Source organism: Pteropus alecto, unplaced genomic scaffold (assembly GCF_000325575.1).
Source record: "Pteropus alecto unplaced genomic scaffold, ASM32557v1 scaffold659, whole genome shotgun sequence".
In the NCBI taxonomy this organism is placed as follows: Eukaryota; Metazoa; Chordata; class Mammalia; order Chiroptera; family Pteropodidae; genus Pteropus; species Pteropus alecto.
Genome location: NW_006442482.1, coordinates 974,002 through 997,905, shown reverse-complemented (window position 1 = coordinate 997,905; position 23,904 = coordinate 974,002). Strand labels below are relative to the sequence as shown.

Genomic DNA, 23,904 nt, shown 5'->3' with positions numbered 1-23,904 from the left:
TTACATTAACATTTATAGCGACCTTGAAAATATATATATTTTAATGGTAATGAAAATATAATTCAATATCAAGCTAAATCTTTTTCAGCTCTCACAGATCCCACTTTTTTTATGCTGTTGAGTCACTGGGGTTCTTAATAAGAGGGAAAATGCATTTTCACGAAATTACTTTTTTAAGGCAAACAGCGGACTGTACACACAGAGAGGAAGGAGAACCTTTAATACGCCTTGTGGAGGAAAAAAATCCAAACTGTTATATGAAATATTTAGCAAGTTATTTTAATGCTACAACTTGCCATTTCTGGGAGATGGTACCTTGTATGAAGCTGTATTAACTTTGACTTCTAATGTACAAATCTGCACTGAATTCATTTTCACTAATTCACTTCATTCTTATCTCCTAGTGTTTCCATGACCTTTCAGAAATGTGTAGTTCATATTTTGTGTGCTACAAAAGCTTCCCCTTAGGTTGCATTGAATAACACAATGTTGAATTATGAACATAATGGCCATTCTCTGTGGCAGTTCCAGTTTAAGCTTAACTTTTAGTCAGCTAAATTCTTAAGCGCAGTGTTTTTAAGGTTGTCCACGTTAGGCAAAAGGTTAAGTAATGCCGAGTTTCTCTTCTTGGAAAACAGGGAGAGTTGCTTTGGTTGTTTTTTGAAGGTGGTTGTGTTCTCATATTTTCATTTCTCAGTATAGACGATGTTCCAGATTGTTTCGGAGCTTTTAGACAGGGCTTACATTCTTCTCAAATAGTTCATAGACTGCTCATTGTACAGTGGAACTAAAAATCACCTGAGGATTAAAAAAAAAGTGACATGTGGCATTACTTCCCAAAGTCATATATTTTGAGAAGCCTTGAGGGGAGGCAAGAGAGTAGTAACCAGTGATATTTTCGAATTCTCCGAAAACTCTTGTTTCCAGCAGAGAAGCCTGGTTCTTCATAAGAAAGTGGTAATGGACATTTTTTTTTAACTTTAAAAATAATCTTTCTAAAAATGTAATTTCGCTTGATATTTATCTTTTCATCAATCAACAAAACATATCTTTTGGGTGTCTGTTCAGTACTTAATTAACGCAATCATCGTTGAGTTGTCTGCTATGAAGGGACGTAGACAAATTCTTTTCTATTTTCTAAATCAAAGGATCACATCATAATCCCTAAGTAATCCATCACTAGGCAATGGCTGTACAGCATTCTGATGAAGTATTTTAAAGATCCCTTCAAGGGCAAAGTGCACCAATACTGTGCTGTTTATTATCGGGAAGGAACACCTGAGTGTATATTCATGAGAATTATACTTGTTTGGAAAGCCTTACAGTTTTAAGACACGGGTCCCACACGATGCTTCTCGTATCACTCCATGAAAGAGGGAGGGTACGGGCTACTTGGCAGTAATCCAAGGAGGGCACACTAAGGGCTCCCAGAGGAGCGAAGGGCCCTGCCCCAGGGACATGGCTCCTGAAGCAGTGAGGTGAGGGGAGAGCTCGAACGTGCTTCCATTTTGCCATAAGGGTTCTTTCTCTGCCTCCTACAAGGGAAGGGCTTTTGGACACTCACAGGTAACCTAGCCTGAGGGGAGCCTGGATGTTCAGCCATCCAAATTAATCTTGATATCATAGAATGTAATTCCATCAGTTTAAAATTAAAAAAAAACACGTCTTCAGCTCCTGCAGTGGGTCAGACACTATGCTAGGCCGGAGGGGCTCAAAGCTGAATGATGGGATCGCAGCCCTTGGGGGCTGAGGGACTGGCCCATGGTGGTTTTTCTGTCTCCTTTTCTTCTACCTCTTCTCCTCTTTCTTCCGTCCTTAAAATATTCTTAATTTTTTGTATTAGCACCTTTCGACCTCTGACGCTTAAAGTCATGCTCACTCTCTTGTACTCCAGGTCTCCCATGCAAAAATATCCATTCCCCAAGAGAAGAGATGCAGTGCAAATTATGTTTTAAATACAGATGCAGCATGTTGTTTGCTCTTAGTAAGTGTTCGATTTAGTTATTTGATTATTAGATTTAATTCATACGAATATGTGAAAAATACAATTCTCTTGGGAGATCTTCACTTTAAAAGTTACTTCAAATGCTATTTTGGTAATGATGTTCCCAATAGAGGCAGCTGGAACAGAAGCTGACCTAGACCAAGCCGAATCCTTTCTGCTTAGGCACATGAGTTTGCCAGACATGTGAATAGCTATGTTCCCACGCCAGGTGCCTGGACCCACAGGCCTCTGTGATCTTCAGTGTCCCGGTGGTATTGCAAATGTAGCAGTAGAGTGGGGACTCTTCCTCCTCCCACTGGGACAGAAAATGCCTCAGGTGTTTGACCACCTTGATACAGGGGGCTCTTCTATGTTCAGTAGCTGTGTCAGGTTTGCGGCCAGTTAGTGTAGCGTCGCAGACCTCTCATCTCTGCAGAATTCACAAAATCCATTCTATTACAAGAGACTTTCTTTCCTTAGTGATAATTTTTAGTCCAGTGTGTAGATGTCAATCTCTCTGCTGGCTTCTAATATATGAGGCCTTCTAAGCATGTCCCCAGGGAAGGAGAGTTGATTAGGTAGAGACTTCTCTCTTCTTAGTGAATTAATGACCTACTCCAACCCCATTTTCTGCTTTCCTGGAGGAAAACTCAGTGACTGTACTTATGCAGCAAAGTCAAATTTTTTTAGTTTTATTATATAAAACATCAGATAAGGAACCAAAGAGAATCTTTTCCCATCAGCATCTCCTAAGCCCCAGAGTGGAATCAGAAGTAGGGCAGTGGACTAGTGAATGGACAGGCATGCCCGAGATCAACTCAGCGTCCACGGGAGGCATGTCAGGCTTGCTGCAGATGGGCGAGGCATGAAAATAGATTCGGGAGGTTAGTTAGAAGATTCGGAGCAAGTCCAGGAGAGCTGAGTCTAAAGACCTTTTTTTGAACCCGTTTCATTTACACATGAAAACACCTGCTAAGGTAGATGGTGTTTTCTTCAGGGACTCTTTCATTATACTTCTTCCAATTTAGAAATTATAGGCCCGTGGGAATATATGTGCAAATCCTGCGTAATATAAGTAGTCAGGAGGGCATAAATTGTTTGGGGCTCTGAGAGGGGTAGCATAATGGGCAAATGTCAGGATCAGCAGCTGAACATAACAGCCTTTTTTCTGGCCTTCTAGCACTCTTCCTCAGCCTGTCTTCTATATGTTTTACGACTCGATAGAGTGTGCCATTTAGCTTCATGGTTTTTACTTACTAAACCTTATTTGTACATGCCCACGTATAATAGCCACACCGTGGAGGACTTGCTAAAATATGGACTGCTAGCTGCCACCTCCAGAGTGTCTGATTCTAGATCTGTGCTGGGGCCTGAGAATTTACATCTCTAACATGGTCCCAGGTGATGCTGATGCTTCTGGTCCGGGACCACACTTTGGAAACTACTACTCTAGACATTCACCGAGGCGTACTACTCAGGCAGGAGCAGTTGAATGAAAACAGCACTGATGTGAACTCCTAACTTAATGATGGTAGGGTAATGAGGTTTCATTAAGAGGAAGTGCTTTCAGTGATAGGAACATCACTGAAATATTTTCCTAACCTCGGTTATGGATAACTCATGTAGGCTTATGGGGAACCTCATGATTGTTTTTAAAAATTACATCCTAGAGTTAGAGGATTCTTGTGCCAGAACAGACCTTACAACCATCTGGCCTGCTACAACACCCTTCTTTTTGAAAGAAGAGACCGAGGCCCCCAGAGTCGAGATCTCTTCAGCCTCATGTATGTTTCAGAGGCAGAGCCAAGACAAGCGATTCAGAAAGACCATGTTAGGGAAGGGCCCTTTCAGTAGGACTGATTCTCCCAATATAAAAGGAACCATTTATTGTATTTAGTCAACCATTTAATAGCCTTAAATTAATTTTAGCCCTAGAGTTGATTTTTGGCATTTTGAACTGAAGGTCTGTAATAACTTTAATGTAATTACATTTCGTCAGTTGCAGAGATCCTTTGGTGGCTTAGTTCTTGGGTCCACAGCCCTAGATTCTTGGGAAATCCGATGCTAGAGGCAGCCCATTGAAAATGTTGATAAATACCAAGTTTTGGAAGTATTAGCTATTGTAATTAGACAAGAAAAAGAAATATTGAAAATTGGAAGGGGAAGAGTGAAATTATTATTTACAGATCCCTGTAAAACTGGAAAACCCAATGAAGTCAACCAAAAAACTGTCCCAGACGAAAAGAATTTAAATAAGGTGACTAGTTGCAAAATTAATATTAAAAAATCAGTAGCTTTGATCAACACCAACGACTACCAGTTAAAAAATAAAATGAAAGAACTAAATACAATTTGCAGTAATAAGTAAGAAGATTAAATTCCTAGAAATAAACTTAATGGATGTGCTGGGTATATATATGAAGAAAACTTTAAAATGAAGGACTTTTCAGTAAAGAAAACTTTACTGAAGGACTTAAAAGAAGAGTTGAATAAATGGAAAAGTATGTCCTATTTCTTGGCTAGGACCGTTCAACATTTTTGGATTATTCTCTGGGTTTATCTATAAGTTTAAAGTTTCCTGAATTTTTTAAAAAATTCACAGGAAAGTTTCCACAAAGATGACCTACCAGTTATTAAAATAATGAAACATTTGACGACAAATTTAAAACTAAAACTAAAAATTTCTGCAGGGTAAAATTACACATACACACACATACACCATAAAGTTAAAAGAGAAATCGTGAACCGAGGAAAATATATGCAACCCATGTAGCAAAAAGGGCTAATTTACTTCACATATAAAGTGTTCTTGCAAATCAAGGAGAAAAAGACCATAACCTAGTAGAAAAATGGATAAAGAACAAGGACAGGCAATTTGTGAAGAAATGCAAATGGCTTATAAACAGGTAAAGATGTCCAAGCTCACTCTTAAGTTACAAAGTCCAAATCAATACCAATTTTCACCTATCAGAATGACAAAGGTCCTTAAGTTAGAAAATAGGTAGTGTAGGCAAAGGTGTGGAGAAGGGAGTACTCATATACCCCTTTGGTGGGTGTGAAAACTGGCATGCCTTCTTTGGACCACAATTTGGCGATGCTGTCAAATTTTTAAATGAACATGCTATATGGCTCAGCGATTCCAATTTGGGTATCTCCTTCCAGATGTACAATACTTGCAGATGCTGTCAAAGGTACTGTATAGGATATTCACTGCAGCATTACTAGTAATAGTAAGAGATGAAAAACAACCTAATTGTTGATCAGAAGAGAATCCGTTGAATTATTATAATCATGAAATAGAATTCTGTGCAGCCATTAAAAAGAATATTGCAGATCTCTATATCCTGATAGGATATAATTTTTCTCTACTTTTAAGGGAAAAAAGCAAGATTTAGAACCATATATGATACATTTCCATTTGTATTTTTAAAAACAAAGGGAGAGATAGTTATTCTCAAGTTATTTGATCGAAATTTTACTTAACCCATTATATCCAAAGTATTTCGATCTATAATAGATATTAAAAATATCAGTAAGATATTTTATATTCTTTGGACTGAGTCTTTGAAATTGCTGTGTATTTCACACTTACAACTCGTCTCAATTTGCACTAGCCACGTTCCAAGTGTTCAACAACCACACACAGGTATTGGCTTGTGCATTAGGCAGAGTAGGTGTAGAGTATAAAGAGTACCGAACTAGAAGTTCAGAGACCCCGGTGACCCTACGGCTAATTGCTGTGACAGTACACAAGAAATATACTTTTCCCTGGGCTTCATTTTTCTCAGAATAGGAAAGATTAGATTAGAGCTCTAACGTCTCTTCAGACTTTAAAATTTAAGAGTTCAAATACATTATTTCATATTGTCAAAGTCCAAAATGTAGTTGTGTGTGCTTTCATAGACACTGTTTCCCCCAGCACTCACTCGTACAAGTCTGTGCTCCTAAGAGAAGCGTACTTCATATTGTAGGGACTATGCTGTTATCGTTCTTTGCTTATTGGTTCGTTTAAAGGAAGAATGTTACTGAGCTGCATACGTATACGTGATGTAAACCATTTAGGAACTGGTCAGTTCTTTTAATAGAATTAAGTCAGGTTTGAAGATTTGCTGCTTCTAACGCTGCATGGAGAACTTGGAAAGAGTAAAAGAGAACCGCTCCAACAATATCTAAAGAAAGAGTAAATATCGAATGAGAAAGAGTCAAGAGAGAGTTGGTGTAGAACAATTCTGTTTGTAAAGTTCGTTCTTCAGAAGATAGCAACCAGTAGTTTTCTCTGAACAAGACAGGAGGAGGAGAATATGGAAGTGGATCTCAACTGTGGCCGCACATCGGAATCACTTGGTTTGCTTTTTAAAATCTCAGTGCCCACTCTGTACGTCAGACCAGTGATTCTCAAAACGTGGTCCCCAGACCAGTAGCAGTATCACCCGAGAACCTGTTAGCGATGCAGATTCTCGGGCCCTACCCTGAGACCCATTGATTCAGAAACTCTGGAGTGGTGCCCAGCAATCTGTGTTGGAACATTCCCCCAGTGATTCCAGCATGAAGCCAGAGCTGGGAATCCTAGAGCAGGAGGGATTGGGGCAGGGACAGCGAGTGCGTTTCATGTCAAGTGCCAGCTCTCATCCTATATGGGGCCATGGGCGTGGAGTTGGAAATGAAGTGCAGTCCGCCTGCTAGATATTTGCCATTCCTGATTCGGGGGTTTGGATAATTTATTGACGTTACAGAGGGTCGGATGTTGCAGTTCACAAATAGAAGTCAAGAAACATCCTATCCAGTTGGCTTTAAAAGGGGGGGGGGCGAGAAAAGATAACAAAACAGTGGAACAGAAGCCACAAAAGGTTGAGGCAGGAGGGAACAAGTATACTTGGTGAAATGTTGTAAGTGAAGTCATTTCAGATAGATTACAAAATGTTTCATTTATATATAAGAGTTTCTTTAAAAAGTCCAAGTGTCATGGGGGTTCTATGCCCACTTTATGATTTATTCTCAAGTCTATTTGATCGAAAAGTACTGAAGGCTCATTCAGCCCGTTATCATTTGGCAGTAAAGGACACATTTCCTTTTCAACATTTGGACTTTTGATAAGAGTATACTTAATACAGGTATGGTAAATTCGGAATGAAGTAAGCCAGAAAAGAAAATATGTTTTCCAAGTGTAAAGAGGTTGGCACTGACTGAGAAGGAGTTAATGTGTCACATTTTGATTTCTACTCCTCCGGAGACATCACAGTCTCTCTAATTTCGGAGGCATGTTCTGAAGAATGTTGTATTGTGATTTCTCTAAGCTGACTCTTCGAGATCTGTCTGGGAGTTTTGAGCCCTGACAAAATAAGAACGGACCCATTATAGTATCAGGTTCATCTGATTTTTCAAAAGTTAGCGGAAATATGCAGATCACTGAAGAAACTCCATTCGCTCTGCGTTGTTATAAAGCAATCGGACGGAAGCAGGCTGGGCTGTGTTGACTGTGCATCTGGAGCTTCTTATTCTTCCAGATCTCGGCAGTATAATTTCTGCAAGCCCTTTCTGTCTGTGTGTTTTTTTTTCTCCCCCTGAAACATTACATTTTACATGGGAAAGTCAATCTTGAGAATTTCCAAAAAGCTGGGCAGTAGAACAGAATTCGTGCCTCTTAGAAAAAACTGCTCCTTTACTATAAAATAGAACCTGCCTTTCATACCTGAGTAAAACAATTCTGACATAACTTTTTTAATATCACAGTTATTATTGGAAAGAGCATAGTACTATTTTTGAGACCGCGGTTTTCTACTGAAAATACGATTTTGGTTTTTGTATTAATTTCTGAGTACTGAGTTTACATTTTTAGACTGTTTTGTGAATTGGGCTCTCTCTGAGTATAAAGTGGTTTTCAGCAGATTGGTGATATTGTTGAACATCTTCCTCAAATAGCAAACATATGCATTTCAACAGCTTTTTGGCCAGAACTACAGCTAATAATTTTTTTACAGAAAAACTGTATTTTTCCCTTTTCTATTTTTATTTTTCAATTGCAGTTGACATTCAATATTGTATTAGTTTCAGGTGTACAGCATAGTGGTTACATGTATTTTTTTTAAATTAACATTACTTTTCTCATCTTATGCTCTGGCATTTAAATTACGAAACTTCATCTCGGCGTGTAGACTTACCTTGTGTTGCCAAGAGGAAAGAAGTGGCTTTTCTGCAAAGCTAAATAGTTTTTACTTTATTGTCTGCTACGACACAGCTGCTGAGACCAGAAAAATGCCGCCTCATCATTGGGCCTGGGGTGTCCAGAGGAGGCAGGGGGAAAATGACTGTAGCTCCCCGTCTGCCCTGGCACTCTCCTTTCTCTCGTTTTCACTGCCGTGAAGAGCAGGAGAACAATATTCTGCAATTAAGGATTCCATTAAGTTGAAGAAAAGAGCAAATGGGGGACGTTTGTTCTCCAAGCTGAAAAAATTTGTCTGGGTTGGGGGAGGCAGTGGTAGTGCTATAGAGAGAGGTGGGTGGAGAGACGAAGTCAGGGCTGTTTGTTGAATATACTGTTAAGGACTGTTACCATCCTAATTAATCAAGTTAGAAATTACAGCTGTAGTCGGTTTCCCCCCAATTCTTGTTATCAATTTTCTTCTCTTTTGAGACAAAGCAAATATAAATTTTGTGTTCATTTGTCATTCGTTCTTTGACTTCAGCATCTCTGAAAATAACAATGTAGCACAAAAGCCCAGTATTTACCTAGTTGTAATGTGGGTTGCCATGGTGTTTTGCAAATTATTGCAATTATGTTCACCATGCGAGTCGCCCTTGGTAACTGGCGAAAAAACTGATAATCCTGTTTTGAACAAAAGGTCAAATTGCTGAATAGAAAGTCTTGATTAACTAAAAGATGTACAAAGTGGAATTATTTCCTACCATTCAGAAATAGTTCTTGATCGGGTTTGGGGGAGGGGGTGAGTAAGTACATCTGATTACTGAAGTACAAAGCATTGAAAGGATGTTGTCTTGAGCCTTTCATGTAGTCTTAATGGTGGCTTTTTTGTCAAATTTACCCATTTGCGGCATTGAAAGAGGCAGCTGCATTTAAGCTGGAGAGACGGTGCTTTTTCAAGAGTTCAGTGCATGGAAAGTTCTCAGCAGTATGTGCAGTTTACTAGTAGCCCCTGGTCTATTAAACTGATGTGCCGCATTTGAGCCCATTGCTCTCAGTACTTGTGAACCCCTCTGGCTGATGATCTAATAAAGTGCTCTTACTGGACAATCTCTGATCAGCTACTTAAAAAAGAGCTTGGGGGAGGGGGCGGAAGGGAGAAGCCTCACAGGCAGTCGGAGTTGGTGTAGGCCAGGAGAGAGTCGCGGGTGGCTAAACCGAAATGCTTGTCACCAAGATAATCTGTGTGAAGGTATTTGCCATGGGGTTTTGGTTTTTGTGTCCCAGATCCTCTAAGCTGTGATCACATTTTTTTTTTTTCTGGAAGGAAATCTTAATTTTATTCCAAGTTGAATAAGAAAAGACTAGAAACATCTTTTTGAAATTCAAAAATTCACCTTCGTGGATTTGTTTTTTTAATTATAGGCATTCATAAAATACATGATCCTATGTTTATGTAAAACCAAAGTCTCCCAGGTTACAGCCAAAGGTCAGATGGATTTCTTCTCTTCTGAATCTGGCAGAGCATCTGGGGGGAATGAATTTCAGAGGGAGGGGCATCTCTTCTTTTTTTAATGGCCACCTGAAAAATCAATTCTCAAAACTTTTGAGAGTGTGTGAAAGTGGCATGAAAGCAAAGCAAACCTTAACAAGTTTGTGAGTTTACATTCTGTATCACCTAGCAACCCCCTGGCTCAGCTAGATCTCTTGTCTACCCTTAGTTCTGTTTACAGACTATTCAAACAGCCCTTCGAAACCATGAAAGATATTCAGTTTCATTAGTACCATTCTCAAGGAGAAAATAATTAAACTTAAATGAACAAACATTGCCTGGTGATGGTTTGAACTCCATTCTGATTTTAAGATACCCTTTGAGGCAATTGCATATATAGTTCAGTTTTAACATTTGTTGTTTGGTACCCAAAGGCATAGCACATTAAACCATACCAATAAATTCTAGCCTGCAAACAAACAATAAAAATTACTTTTAGCTGGACTTGAGCAAAGAAAAGAGACTCTGCTCGCAGTAAGGTTCTAGCATGTCCTCCTGCTCGAATTTTTTAAAAATTTGATTCCTACCCTGGACATGAGCTGATCCATGTGTACACTGAATAAAAGCAAGGAAAGGGGCATGGGGAACAAAGCACCTTTCTTTAAAACCGATTTATTACCTACTTTCAGAGATCCAGCATCGTAAAGAAAAGTGTTCAAATCATATTCCATAGAAGGCTGTGTGGATTTCAGTGAGTGGCTTAATTTAATAAATTACTCTAATACATGTCACTTTCTACTTGAGAACTGCTTATGTGCTTAAATTGACCTATTTTTGAAATTTCTGACCTAGTATAAAATGTTTTAAAGAAAAAACTTTTTATATGCCTTTTTTTTTCTTAAATATGTTCGCTGAAAATTCATCTTGGTCACAACCAAATACATAATCTAGCTCAAGATATTTTTCCGAGGTATCAGTGCTTCAATTATATTGAAAGCTCTTGTCAAAACGGTCTCTTCCCTCATTAATAAGTTTTCTCATTATAAAGACAATATCCACTTGTTGTGGAAAATTTAGAAAATACAGAAACAGAAAAAACCACCTAGAGGTAACCAGCGATGGCATTTTAGAGTATTTCCTTCCAGTCTTTTTTTTTTTTTTTTTTTTTTCTTCCTCCTGGGTACATACCGATGAAACTAAACCTTGAGTTTACTTTTGAAGTTTATTTTTTAGCATGTCTGCATAGCGAAGGTGATGCTATTTTCAAGAGTGAGAAGACTTAAAAGGCAGGAGCGGTGGTGGAAGTAATGAACAATTTTTCTTCGAGGCTTCGTCACTAAAATATTTATATAAGCACCAGAGTAGCCATTTTACCATCTCATTCCATTTGATTCTTTCTTCCTTTTCCTTGTTGAAACGACTATATGCCTTAACTGGCACATCTATTTATAACCATTCATGTTGGGAAGTCGGACATTCATCGCGGTTGGAATATTACATCCCCAAGTCACTTGTAGCTTCACATAGGAAAAAAAGACTTTTATAAAAAGATTTGTAATACAATAGAGATTAATGGAATGTGGAGAGGAAAATGCTTTCAGTTTCTCCTATAAAGTGAAAGCAGGGCAGCTCACAAATCTTGTATTCTTATTATTTGTATTTTGTTAGAGCTCTAACATCCACAGTACATGGCTGGGTTGCATGAGCTCTTTGTGCTTTGTTGACAGTTGACAGACAAAGCAAAATTATTCCTGAAGCAAGGTACTGTGTACTTAGTTGTGACCTATTATAGCCTAAGAATGTAGCTTGCTTTTGAGTTGGATGAATAGGGAGAGTATTTTATAGAATAGGCTTGAATATACTAAGAGATTTTTAGCTGCCCATACAGAAAGATACATGTTCGCCATTGAACTCCCCCTGCCCCAACGTAATTTTCCATACGAAGTCATTTTAAGTATATTTCCCCCAGTTGCTTACATGGAGACAATTTTAACTGTTCTAGTATTGTCCTACAGTGGTAAAATAAAATTGCTGGTAATTGTTGGCTTTCTCTTCTCACAGTATAGCAGAAGATGGCTTGCATGGGGCTCTTTAATGTCCCTCAGGTACATCTTCTGATACTCAACCTCTGATTGTAAATTAAAATAACAAGGCTATGGATTTGATGTGAGGCAGAGCAGAGCAACTTGCTAATTTATCACGTAATACACAATTGCCGAGGTTGGAATTTGTCCACTTGTAGTGCTGTTCTATGTGTTTAAATGAGGACCACTGTTTGCATCTAACCTATCATAACAGTTTGGGAGTGCTCCATTATCCTTTCAGCAAACTGATGGCAGAGTCTGGTCCTTGCACAAATGATAAGATCAATAAGTTTCAAATAACTTGGATGAAATGACATGTGACTGTTCATTTAAAGAGATTTCTTACTTTAAAAATCAATTTTAATAATATTTAAAATTCTTACATTGACCGACAGGGCACTTTCCACATTTTTTTTTTTTTTTATAATTTTGTTAAAAATATTTTCGTATTAACTTTGGTGAATAGTTTATGTATTTTTCCTGACTTGCTCTTTCATCTCCTACCCTGGCACCTCTCTGAGACTTAATAATCACTCTTTGACATGCCAGCATGCTGCAGTGTGGAAGATTTAACTTTAAAAGTAAAATTATGTTCTTGTTAAAACTCCCCTGGAGATCTTAGGAAAAATTTCTCCCAGTTTTGGGTGCAAATGTGGGTCAGAAAGCAATTTGTTTTTTGATATTTCTGGAAATCCGAAATCACAACATGTCATTCTTCAAAGGCAGCTGCGGGCCCATACTGTGCACTGTTACTTTAAAAATCAATTTTAATAATATTTAAAATTCTTACATTGACCGACAGGGCACTTTCCACATTTTTTTTTTTTTTTATAATTTTGTTAAAAATATTTTCGTATTAACTTTGGTGAATAGTTTATGTATTTTTCCTGACTTGCTCTTTCATCTCCTACCCTGGCACCTCTCTGAGACTTAATAATCACTCTTTGACATGCCAGCATGCTGCAGTGTGGAAGATTTAACTTTAAAAGTAAAATTATGTTCTTGTTAAAACTCCCCTGGAGATCTTAGGAAAAATTTCTCCCAGTTTTGGGTGCAAATGTGGGTCAGAAAGCAATTTGTTTTTTGATATTTCTGGAAATCCGAAATCACAACATGTCATTCTTCAAAGGCAGCTGCGGGCCCATACTGTGCACTGTGCACTATCTATAAGAAGACCCATTTTATGCTGGGGATAATTCTGTGACAGAAAACTGTGACTTGCAAGGGAACCTCAGAACATTTGTAAATGGTTTGACGTGAAAAGGGCGTCTGGTGTTCTCAAAGTACATCTAGTTTGGGGAGAGGAGCCATTAGTTAAAGCCATTATAGAATAATAGTAATGATACGATGAACTCTGTAAGAGCACGTATGCTAGCAGACCAGGCCCTGCGACCCTGTCACCACACTCCTGGAGAGCCATTACAATTTAAACTCAATCATACGTCACTGCATTACTGCGTTGTGTTGTCTCTTGAAAATCTCCGTGAATCCCCAAATAAAGCAGAGACCACCTCCTCTTCCCTCACTGTCTATTCTGCCATCTGTAACTTCAAATCCAGTATAGTTTTTTTTTTTTTTAAAATCAGGAAAAACATGGATGTTTCATTTATATTAACTACATAGTTGTATTATTTTGTAATCAAATTTAGATGCGCCGCCACCTATTCTTACCTGTTATTCATCATCGTGATTCTCCATTTGGGGATTAACACCAGGTAGAAACGGACCAGGCTCTTTCTGGGTTTGAGCAGTATATTTTTAATAGTGCATTCTCACCTGTAGCCCATCACTGGTGTTCCCCAGTACTAGAGGTACACGTAGGATAATCATATTTTACATTTACTAAACTTTGTGTGGACTTTCTTATTTGATCCTTTTAATAGCTCTAACTGGATAGATGCTATTACTTCCACTTCTTGTTTTATAGACGAGGAGACTGAGGCTCAGAGAGAAGTCCGGTGACTTATAGAAAATTACCCATTAATAGGGAGAGAAGAAACCACACTCGAGTGTGTTTTTTCATAACCTCAATTCTGTTTTCTTTATTGAGTGTGGGACCTTTGTGCTAGAGACTGGGGAGGAGACTACCAGTTCCAAAGCAGGTTGACCCTGGGGTCCTGACCATCCGGTTAGGGAGGTAAAATAAGATGGTTCAGGGACGGTGCAAAGCAGTGTGTGCTCAGTGGCAGCTGGGATACAGGGAGAAGTCCCTGGGGGTGGGAAAATTTCACAGGAGAGGAATGGAAGTGATGCTCAAGAAGTGGGCGTTTTAGTCAGAGGTTCTACAGCATGAGCGAAGACGAGGAGGTGGCGATAGGCAAAATACGGTGAGCAGAGTGAGAAAATCAATCTGATGGGGCAAAGAGTTTGTGAAAGAAAATGATGAGAAAGGAAGAATGGGATGAGGCTGTAAAGACTGGAAAGCCAGACAAAAGCATGCGTTCTTAATCCTCTATGGAAGGCGTATAGTTGGGGGATGGGAGTGGAGAGGCCTCGGAAAGCTACACCTGGCCAGTCTTTGCATCGGATGTGGGGGAGAATGGAGTCAGGGAAACCAGGTCGGGGGCTGTTGCAGTAGATCGACTCCGAGGCCTGGGCTTTGGTGAGGTTGGCGATAAGGCCAGTGGACAGACTTGGTGACTGACTGGAAATGGAAGACGACGGACCCACCACATATTTGATTCAAGTGTATGACAAGTACTGTGAATTTTTGTTTCTCCTGCAAGTTTTAGAGCCTTTTCTTATGATCTTCCATAAATTTGCTCCTGTGTGCTTTTATTTTATCATTTGTATTCATTCATTTACAGGAGTCCCCCCTTATCCATGGGGGACATATTCCAAGACTCCAAGTGATACCTGAAATTGTAGATGGTACCAAACCCTATTATGCTATGTTTTTTCTTATACGTACATACCTGTGATAAAGTTTAATTTATCAGTTAGGCACCGTAAGAGATTAACAACAGTAACTAATAATAAAATGGAACATTTATAACAATATATTGTAATAAAAGTTTTATGAATGTGGCATTATTAAGTAAAGTAAGGGTGACTCGAACAGAAGCACTGCAAAACTGCAGCAGTCATCGGATAACCGAGGTGGCTACTAAGCGACTGACTGACGGGCGGAGAGCTTCTACAAGCCACAGATGCTGGACGGAGGGATGATTCACGTCCTGGGCAGGATGCAGCAGGACTGTGCAAGATTTCATCATGTTACTCCGAACAGCATGTAATTTAAAACTTGTGCATTGTTTATTTCAGGAACTTTCCATTTAACATTTTCAGACTGCAGTTGATCGCAGGTAACAAACTACGGAAAGCAAAACCGTGGATAAAGGGGGGCTACTGTGTTCAAAAGATATTTTTTTGAGTGCGTCCTATGCACCTCATTTCCAGGTCTGGATGATTTCTGTGCATGCAGCTTTCTAAAAATACAAATGTACACAATTAATAACAGTTCGTGTTTAAGGGGCAACTACCAGGAACGCCTCAGTTACATACATGTGGAAATCGATCTCTTTTTAGCATGTGCAGACAGAAACCATTTTAGTTGAGGCCTCAGAAATATAATTTACCAATCAGAACCAATCAGCATTTAACACAGCTTTGTACACAATGATTGCAAGGAATTATTGACGCTGAGATTAAAACAACAGGTGATAGATAGATCTTTGCATGTTTTTGAAAAGGTTTGTTTTGCTGTTGGATGGGCTGGCTTCACCTCTTTTGAACCCTCTGCTTATAAACATGGTTATGGTAGCCATCTGAAACCTTGATGACCTTATGTCTGTTGGTTATGGCAATTTGGCATTTAGGTGTAGCATTGCATAATAAAATGACATATTTGGATGGTAGACATTCTTAGAGTGGTTCTGGAGGTTTTTATTAAAACCCAAACCTTTTCATAGATCAGACCTCCAAAGAACTACACTTCATTAATTTTTTTCTTATATTGACTTGGCCACGTAACTTTGGGCCGGACATTATTTCCCAACATGGGAAATGAAAACTAGTTTTGTCCTTATGAATGATAATTCAAAGTGAATGGGTACAATGCTAGCGTTTTCATTTGCTTTGTTTTTATCACCCATGAGAAATAAAATTCAGTGCGAGATCTTGCAGTATAAGATTTACCCCATCGTGGAATATTTTCCAAGACCTGGCATATTTATTTTTAACAGTACGAATGTTCTTTGAAAGGTAGATTTAGCACAGTCAGTTATTTGTTGGGGAACAAAGGGTTAACCAAAATGTACTAACAAAATCGGATGGAAGCAAAGCATATATTGAATATGATTAGGGTCTGTTTCCCCCATAGAAGAGTTTTGTTTAAAATACACCATAACCAGAAGCTTAATTATCAAAATAAAACAAGAGGCATAAAGAGTTACAGGCTTCTAATATCTTTTTCAGCCCCAGTTCCCTTCACACAGTTATCAGCATGTTTAATTTCCATGCATAATAACACTAGTTATTGTTGTCATTTGTAAAGGGAGATTAACAGATAGTAAGTACAAACAAACCCAAATAAGTACTGAATAGAGAGGTGACAAAGAAGAAAAGACCTCTTTAATGTTAATTATAACTGGTAGGAAGTCTAGACAAATTATATTATCTGTTTTCTATATGATTTGAAAGGACATTTAGTTAGTAACTCTGTCAGAGATAGAGTTAGATATTTGCTTTAGAAACAGGTGAGGTGACAATTTAGCATCTCCCTGGCTGGCAGCTCACCTAGTGTGAGTCATGAAGTTGTAGAAAATTGATGAAATCAAGTTTCGACAACATCTGAAAAGAACTTCAGTTTATTGAGCATCATATTTTAAAAATAAAAAAATATATAGTTTTAACTTTCAGGTTGTATTTTAGTGCTTAATAACGTATTGTCTCAAAACACGATAGTTGTTACCTGTCTGCTTGCTTTTTAAAATTATGTTTAGAAATGAATAATTATAACCGTGGTTGGCAGTGTTAACTGATACATATTCCAAAGCGTGTAAAGCCTCAGATAGCATATATAATGTAACAGGCCCAAATGAATATGTCATCTCGTCCTGTACTTTTCACACGTGGGTTGCTTGAATTCTACTGTTGCCTTTATTAATATGCCTAAATGGTTGCTTCCAGAAATAACTAGTCTCACCTTTAATATTTATAGGCTGCATTTACAATTGAATGCCCTCTGCTGCTGTCTGCTCCACTGTCCCCCTCAGTATCCCCTATGCCTAGAACAGGCTAAAGCAAAGTATCTTGTTTCTTTACTTCCGAGGGGCCATCGATTGTGAGCTGCACTCTTAACAGCTTTTTTGAAGGAAACATAAATATGTCATTAAATGTACATGTCGATTGTAAATGCATCTGAGTTTCAGAAATGTTAAAATGTGAATAAAAATGTGTCCTTAAATCAAGAAAATGGTAATAGGCCCTAGCAATTGGAACAAACAGTTGCCGGTGACTCAGCACCACCGATTCTTTATTCTAGTTCGTGGTCTTTTGCTGTGGTAGTGGTTCTTTGTCTGAGAGAGGTAGGATCCACGTGACTCCATCCCTTCTCTGTGTCGTTGAGCACTTATAGTTGGCACCATACAACTTGGTTCTCAAAGCCAAACCATACTGCCTCGCTTTTAGTCTCTGTGTGTGTGGACCTTGTTTTCCCATTTAGATTGTAATTTCCTGAAACTCTGTGCTTGGAGGGGGGAGCCTTTACCTAGTCCCCGCAATGTTTAATATAATTCTGGGCATATATTAAAGATTTCATAAGGACTCCTTGAGAACCCTGTCCCTGAAAAGTTCAAATTAAATATTGAAATAGTTCAGCCTATTGACCGAAGGTGGAAGTGAAGCTTACCGTGACTGCACTGACTAGACGCATTTTATATTCTTTAAAGAGAGCATATTTTCTTCTGGTCAGAAATTCTACAGTGTACTTTCTCTGGGTGCGAAAGTCATAAGTGGGTCTGGAAGAACTGAGTTTGGGTGCTTTCCCTTGAATTTGGTTGTAGCTGCTTCCAAGAAGAGCCTATTCTGAGGAATGAGGTCACTCCGCACAGCAGTGAGTGGGGACATCCCGCAGTTTTGGATTAACGCCACGTGGCCACGTTGAGGTGGCAGACGAAGGTCCCCAACGTAACTAAGCAACAATTGTACATATACTGCTCTTTAGGGAGAAAAGACCAACAGGTTGCTCAGTCTAGAAACGGAACGGAAACATGTCCTTCATCCCTTCTTAATCATTTCTTACCTAGCGCTCTCTGGCCTGCATTCTTTTGCCCATTGTTGTTCTGTCTGCCTGAGTTGTCTCCCCTGCCTTCTCTACCTACCAAACCTCTCGACTTACTCTTCAAGACCAGTCTAGAAGTTCCGCCTCTCCAAATGCCCGTAGACACAAAGACAGTCTAGTCCCTGTTTGTGGCTCCCTGAGTGGGAACGCCAGGAAACAGGGGAACTTGCCTTGTTCACCTTTATACCCCAGTGCTTCCCCCTGGTTTGCTTTGCGCTTATTATGCCTAATACACGTAGCACTAACGCGCTCAGAGCCTGGCGCCTTCATACGAACACCTGAGCTTTGCTCAACCCCATTCATGAAGTCTTATCTTCCTCGTTTAACAGATTTGTTTTATAACAAACATAACACTGATTTGAGATAACAGGCATATTGTTATCACGCCTCTATGAGAAAATTCACACAAGAGCAGCAAGGGAGAGTAGCCGAAGGAGCAGAGTGCAAAGAGGCTTCTAAAGCAGTGGTCCCCAACCTTTTTGGCACCAGGGACCGGTGCTCCTATGAGAATCTAACATCTGATGATCTGAGGTGGAGCTGAGGCGGTGATGCCAGCGCTGGGGAGCGGCTGCAAACACACATGAAGCTTCACTTGCTCACACGGCTCACCCCTCCTGCCGTCAGGCCCTGTTCCTAACAGGCCATGGACCGGGAGTTGGGGATCCCCGTTCTAAAGGCCAGAGGAATGGACAGTGGCTATTTGAAACCACTGGAAAAGGGTGGTCAGTTGACATTGTCCTTCAGAGCATGGCAGCCAGTTTTATGCCTCCATAGAAAATGTGTAAAAGAATGTTTTAATTTTACATGACAAAGTTGCTTACATTTATATGTGTCTGTCTTATGCCGAGTATAGTTCTAAGCACTCTAAACATATTACCTCCCTACCACAGCCCTGCAAAGCAAGTACTATTGTGCGTATTTCATAGAGAAAGAAACTGATCGCAGCAATTAACCAACCAATAGCTGCTCAGCTGTTGAGAAATTCATTCATTTCTACATGGTGTACTCTTTACTTTGGTAACAGCCTGTACTAAAACCTCTCGGTTTAGACTGTGTGTGTAATCATATAAGTTCTTATTGAGGGTTTTGTTTGGTTTTGTTTTCGGTATGCAGGGTGGGGTGGTATTTTGAGAAAACAGAGTAATATCTCATGTAATCTTTCATTATTTTTTTTTAACTTGATGAGTTGCCTAACTTGTAAGTTTGCGGCATAGGTCAAATTAACATATCAGGAAATAAAGGTATGTAGCTATTTCAGAATCTCTAAAGAAGGTGCGGATGAACTGAGTCTATCTCGATAACGAAAGCGGTCTTTATTTGTATTGAGGGTGGCGAGAGGACTGAAGTGTTCTCTTTCTCATCTCCAGGGCTGGTTGATTTGTGAGGAGCCAACATGTAGAAATCGAACTCGGCACCTCCCACTTCAGTTCTCCCGAAATGGACCTCTTTGCCAAGTCTGCATGAAAGCTACACTTCGACCAGAGGTAACGGTCACATGACGCTAAAGAGCTGTGTAGAAGGGGCCGAGGGTCTTCGCTTGCCCATTCCTTAGCTTTGCAAAGTAGATGCCAGGAAACAGGGGAACTTGCCTTGTTCACCTTTATACCCCAGTGCTTCCCCCTGGTTTGCTTTGCGCTTATTATGCCTAATACACGTAGCACTAACGCGCTCAGAGCCTGGCGCCTTCATACGAACACCTGAGCTTTGCTCAACCCCATTCATGAAGTCTTATCTTCCTCGTTTAACAGATTTGTTTTATAACAAACATAACACTGATTTGAGATAACAGGCATATTGTTATCACGCCTCTATGAGAAAATTCACACAAGAGCAGCAAGGGAGAGTAGCCGAAGGAGCAGAGTGCAAAGAGGCTTCTAAAGCAGTGGTCCCCAACCTTTTTGGCACCAGGGACCGGTGCTCCTATGAGAATCTAACATCTGATGATCTGAGGTGGAGCTGAGGCGGTGATGCCAGCGCTGGGGAGCGGCTGCAAACACACATGAAGCTTCACTTGCTCACCCACGGCTCACCTCCTGCCGTCAGGCCCTGTTCCTAACAGGCCATGGACCGGGAGTTGGGGATCCCCGTTCTAAAGGCCAGAGGAATGGACAGTGGCTATTTGAAACCACTGGAAAAGGGTGGTCAGTTGACATTGTCCTTCAGAGCATGGCAGCCAGTTTTATGCCTCCATAGAAAATGTGTAAAAGAATGTTTTAATTTTACATGACAAAGTTGCTTACATTTATATGTGTCTGTCTTATGCCGAGTATAGTTCTAAGCACTCTAAACATATTACCTCCCTACCACAGCCCTGCAAAGCAAGTACTATTGTGCGTATTTCATAGAGAAAGAAACTGATCGCAGCAATTAACCAACCAATAGCTGCTCAGCTGTTGAGAAATTCATTCATTTCTACATGGTGTACTCTTTACTTTGGTAACAGCCTGTACTAAAACCTCTCGGTTTAGACTGTGTGTGTAATCATATAAGTTCTTATTGAGGGTTTTGTTTGGTTTTGTTTTCGGTATGCAGGGTGGGGTGGTATTTTGAGAAAACAGAGTAATATCTCATGTAATCTTTCATTATTTTTTTTTAACTTGATGAGTTGCCTAACTTGTAAGTTTGCGGCATAGGTCAAATTAACATATCAGGAAATAAAGGTATGTAGCTATTTCAGAATCTCTAAAGAAGGTGCGGATGAACTGAGTCTATCTCGATAACGAAAGCGGTCTTTATTTGTATTGAGGGTGGCGAGAGGACTGAAGTGTTCTCTTTCTCATCTCCAGGGCTGGTTGATTTGTGAGGAGCCAACATGTAGAAATCGAACTCGGCACCTCCCACTTCAGTTCTCCCGAAATGGACCTCTTTGCCAAGTCTGCATGAAAGCTACACTTCGACCAGAGGTAACGGTCACATGACGCTAAAGAGCTGTGTAGAAGGGGCCGAGGGTCTTCGCTTGCCCATTCCTTAGCTTTGCAAAGTAGATACTTGGTATTTGCTCTGTGGTGACACCTTACTACCCACCCCCACCCCCCATTTAAAAAAAATATCCAGACTTCAAAAAGATATGCTTTACTTTTTTCACGTCATGAACAATACTATATTTATATCTAAAAAAGAAAACTGACTAGTTCTCATATGGGTTACTCAGATTTCTTCGGCTACCACTTCATAATTACAGAAAAGAGATACCATTCCCTTGTAAAAATTGCTGTTATCTTTGGACCAGATAAGAACCCCTTTTGTAAAGGCCAGAAAGCCTCCCAAACCAATACTCTAAAGGTTTATTTTTTTATATAGGAGTTCATTATTTCTAAGTAGCAGCATAGATCAGTAGTTCGCGAGCTTTTTCTCTACCGTAATACATACACCTGAGGGATACAGCAGACTGTCATTAGTGCCTCCCAGCTGGGGAGCACACAGTCTGGAAACATCTCCCTGATAATTTAGTTGCCTTCCCTCTGTTGCCTCCTTTGAGCATCATCAGCCCAAGCACCATTTCGCAAACTGCGGGGAGAGGACTGCTTGAAGGTCTTCCGTCTAAAGAGGGTTTCGTGATCGAGTGCATCGAGCAAACTCAGGCTAGCCAAAGTCAAACAGGCTTACTGCAGATTGTCCCAGAACCCGCACAATGATAACGTGCAGTCCGCCTCACCAAACAGGACTGTAGTGTGCCTCACTTTTCCAAATCGATCTGGCCTGAGGATTTGTAAGGATTTTGGTGAGAAGAGAGAATAGGAAACCCATTAATTCTTTACTTTTTTTTTTTTTTTAAACACAGAGGCAGTGTTCTATAAGTTTTGACTTCAGATCTTTCCACAGAAAAGGCTTGATACACAGGCTAGTTTTAGGAAAATATTTAAGATAACATATCATCACAGAATTTAGCAAGAAGTCAGAAACTGCAAACAGTTACCACCGCCATTGTCGTGTCTTCCCTTTTTCTTTCGCATAGCCGTTTGTATGTTTTACATGGTTTCAGTCACAGTGCTTATTTTTTGTCAAGCATCTATCTAAGTTGCTACTTAATTTTCAGTAGCAAAAGTTTTAAATGCAAATTTAACTATCCTCTCGTTGGGCATTTTAGGCTTTTACTATCTCTTTACTGGAAAACCGTGATGAGTATTTTCTCGCTTAAATTCTTTTTTTGTTACTTGAAATACTTCTTTAGAATAAAGTCTTACCGACAATACACCTCAAAGTGCATAAATACAATATGGTCATGATTCATACCAAATTGCTTTCTTAATGGGTTATCCCAACTTACACTGTAACCAGTAGTTGACGAGTGGACCAGTTTTATCAGCACCTTTGCAGCATTCGGACATTATTATTCATTACGTTTAACTAATTTGATACATGTAAATGTCCCTTGTAGATCTGATTTTGTAGATCATTGATAATTAACAGAGTAGAATGTAGATTTTTTTAAACATACAGAGCTCAAAGCGAGAATTAGCTGTCATAGCAAATTTTTTTTTACGTCAGTCTAATCGCAGGACTTGCATCAGCAGGTGCAGAAAGAGAACAAAAGTGTATCTGTTTAGTGTGACTCATCAATCCAGTTGTAGGCTCCAGGGGAATTACCTTGCTTCAAGAATCCATGCTGCCTTTGAGCCTTTAACATCTACCTCATCAAGTGAAGTTCAATGAAAATTGAATTACTTCTTAGAAAGTCAGCCAGTTTTATGATTGCCTTCTTGGTGAGAGAAAGGAAAAGGAAAACGTATAGCTAGTAGATCCGTAACCTTCCAGTAAACACCGACGATGTGACTGGTAGTGGCTTAATGCATCAGGTTATCTTTGATCATTTATTATCCTTTTTTAAATGAACGAACCAACACAGGCATTTTGAAATAATTTTTTTTCCCCCTTCACATCCTTGTCCTCAAAATGGTGGCATTGTGGGCAGGCATTTAATCAAGGTTATCAGCTACTCTTTCGAGAGAGAAGCTTTCATAGCTTAGTTCCTCAGGTCATATTGCTGCTCAGAACATGACCCTCTGGAATAACCGGAGGTTCACAGCATCCTGGTTGGTGATACTGCCCTTATTAGCTGCTCCTCACAGGGACCTTGACAGTGGGGCTGAGCCCATTCTTCTGCAGTCCACTTGGGGTTGCTGGTGATGAGTGGGGAATTTCTTAATTATATTTATGAGGTTCCTAGGCTTTCCTAGTAGGAGGAAAAAGCTGCATCTTTCCAGAGATACAGCAAGTCCTCACTTAACATCGCCAGTAGGCTCTGCAGCTTTAAGCAAAGCATGTAACAAAACCAGTTTTACCATAGGTTAATAAAAAGAAGAATTAGGGTCCTACGGAAACTCATCGATGTTGTAACAAAACAACATTATTCAGGGACCCGCTGTGATTCCAAAGAAGTTCCAGAATCAGTGGTGTGTGGACAGGGCCATTATAATCACCATAGGGTTTTTTCCAAGGTGTTAATTTTGCAGAGTTCTGCTTAGATGATTCATAAGTTCTGGGATGCTGTGTCTCAATCATATAGTGCTCATGTAAGCATTATTTATTGAACACCCGTATCTTAGGCACTTTGCTAGCTGCTAGGAACATATCAATGAACGGGACATCTTCTTATTTATAAAGCTAGTTTAACATTTCTTAGCTTATATAAAATTGGTATCTTTGGGCAAAAATAGGCATTTGTAAATATCCGTTTGGGCAAAAACACCACGCTTTTCTAATGCTTGACTAGTGGGGACTTAAAGTACATTGTTCAAATCTGGTAGTACAGCACTTGCCTCTTACTGTGCCAGTCTCATCCTCTCACAGATAAATCTACTCAATTAGTCCTAAGTTGCAGTTGGCTTGACTACTTTCCAGAATTGACTTGGAGTACGAAAGCTGGCTCTTCTTCTGGCTCATGGTGCCAGAGTTATGAGAAGAAAGATGGGTTTTAGATGT

The 23,904-nt window shown here is 39.6% G+C and overlaps 1 protein-coding gene across 1 annotated transcript in view; it reads left to right on the top strand.

Moving 5' to 3' along the window:
* POLA1 (DNA polymerase alpha 1, catalytic subunit) overlaps positions 1–23,904 on the top strand; it is a 282,451-nt gene that overhangs the window by 161,707 nt on the left and 96,840 nt on the right. Inside the window, exon 36 of the mRNA XM_006920960.3 lies at positions 19,350–19,466. Coding sequence (XP_006921022.1) covers positions 19,350–19,466 — 117 coding nt within the window. The remainder of the gene's footprint in view (positions 1–19,349; positions 19,467–23,904) is intronic.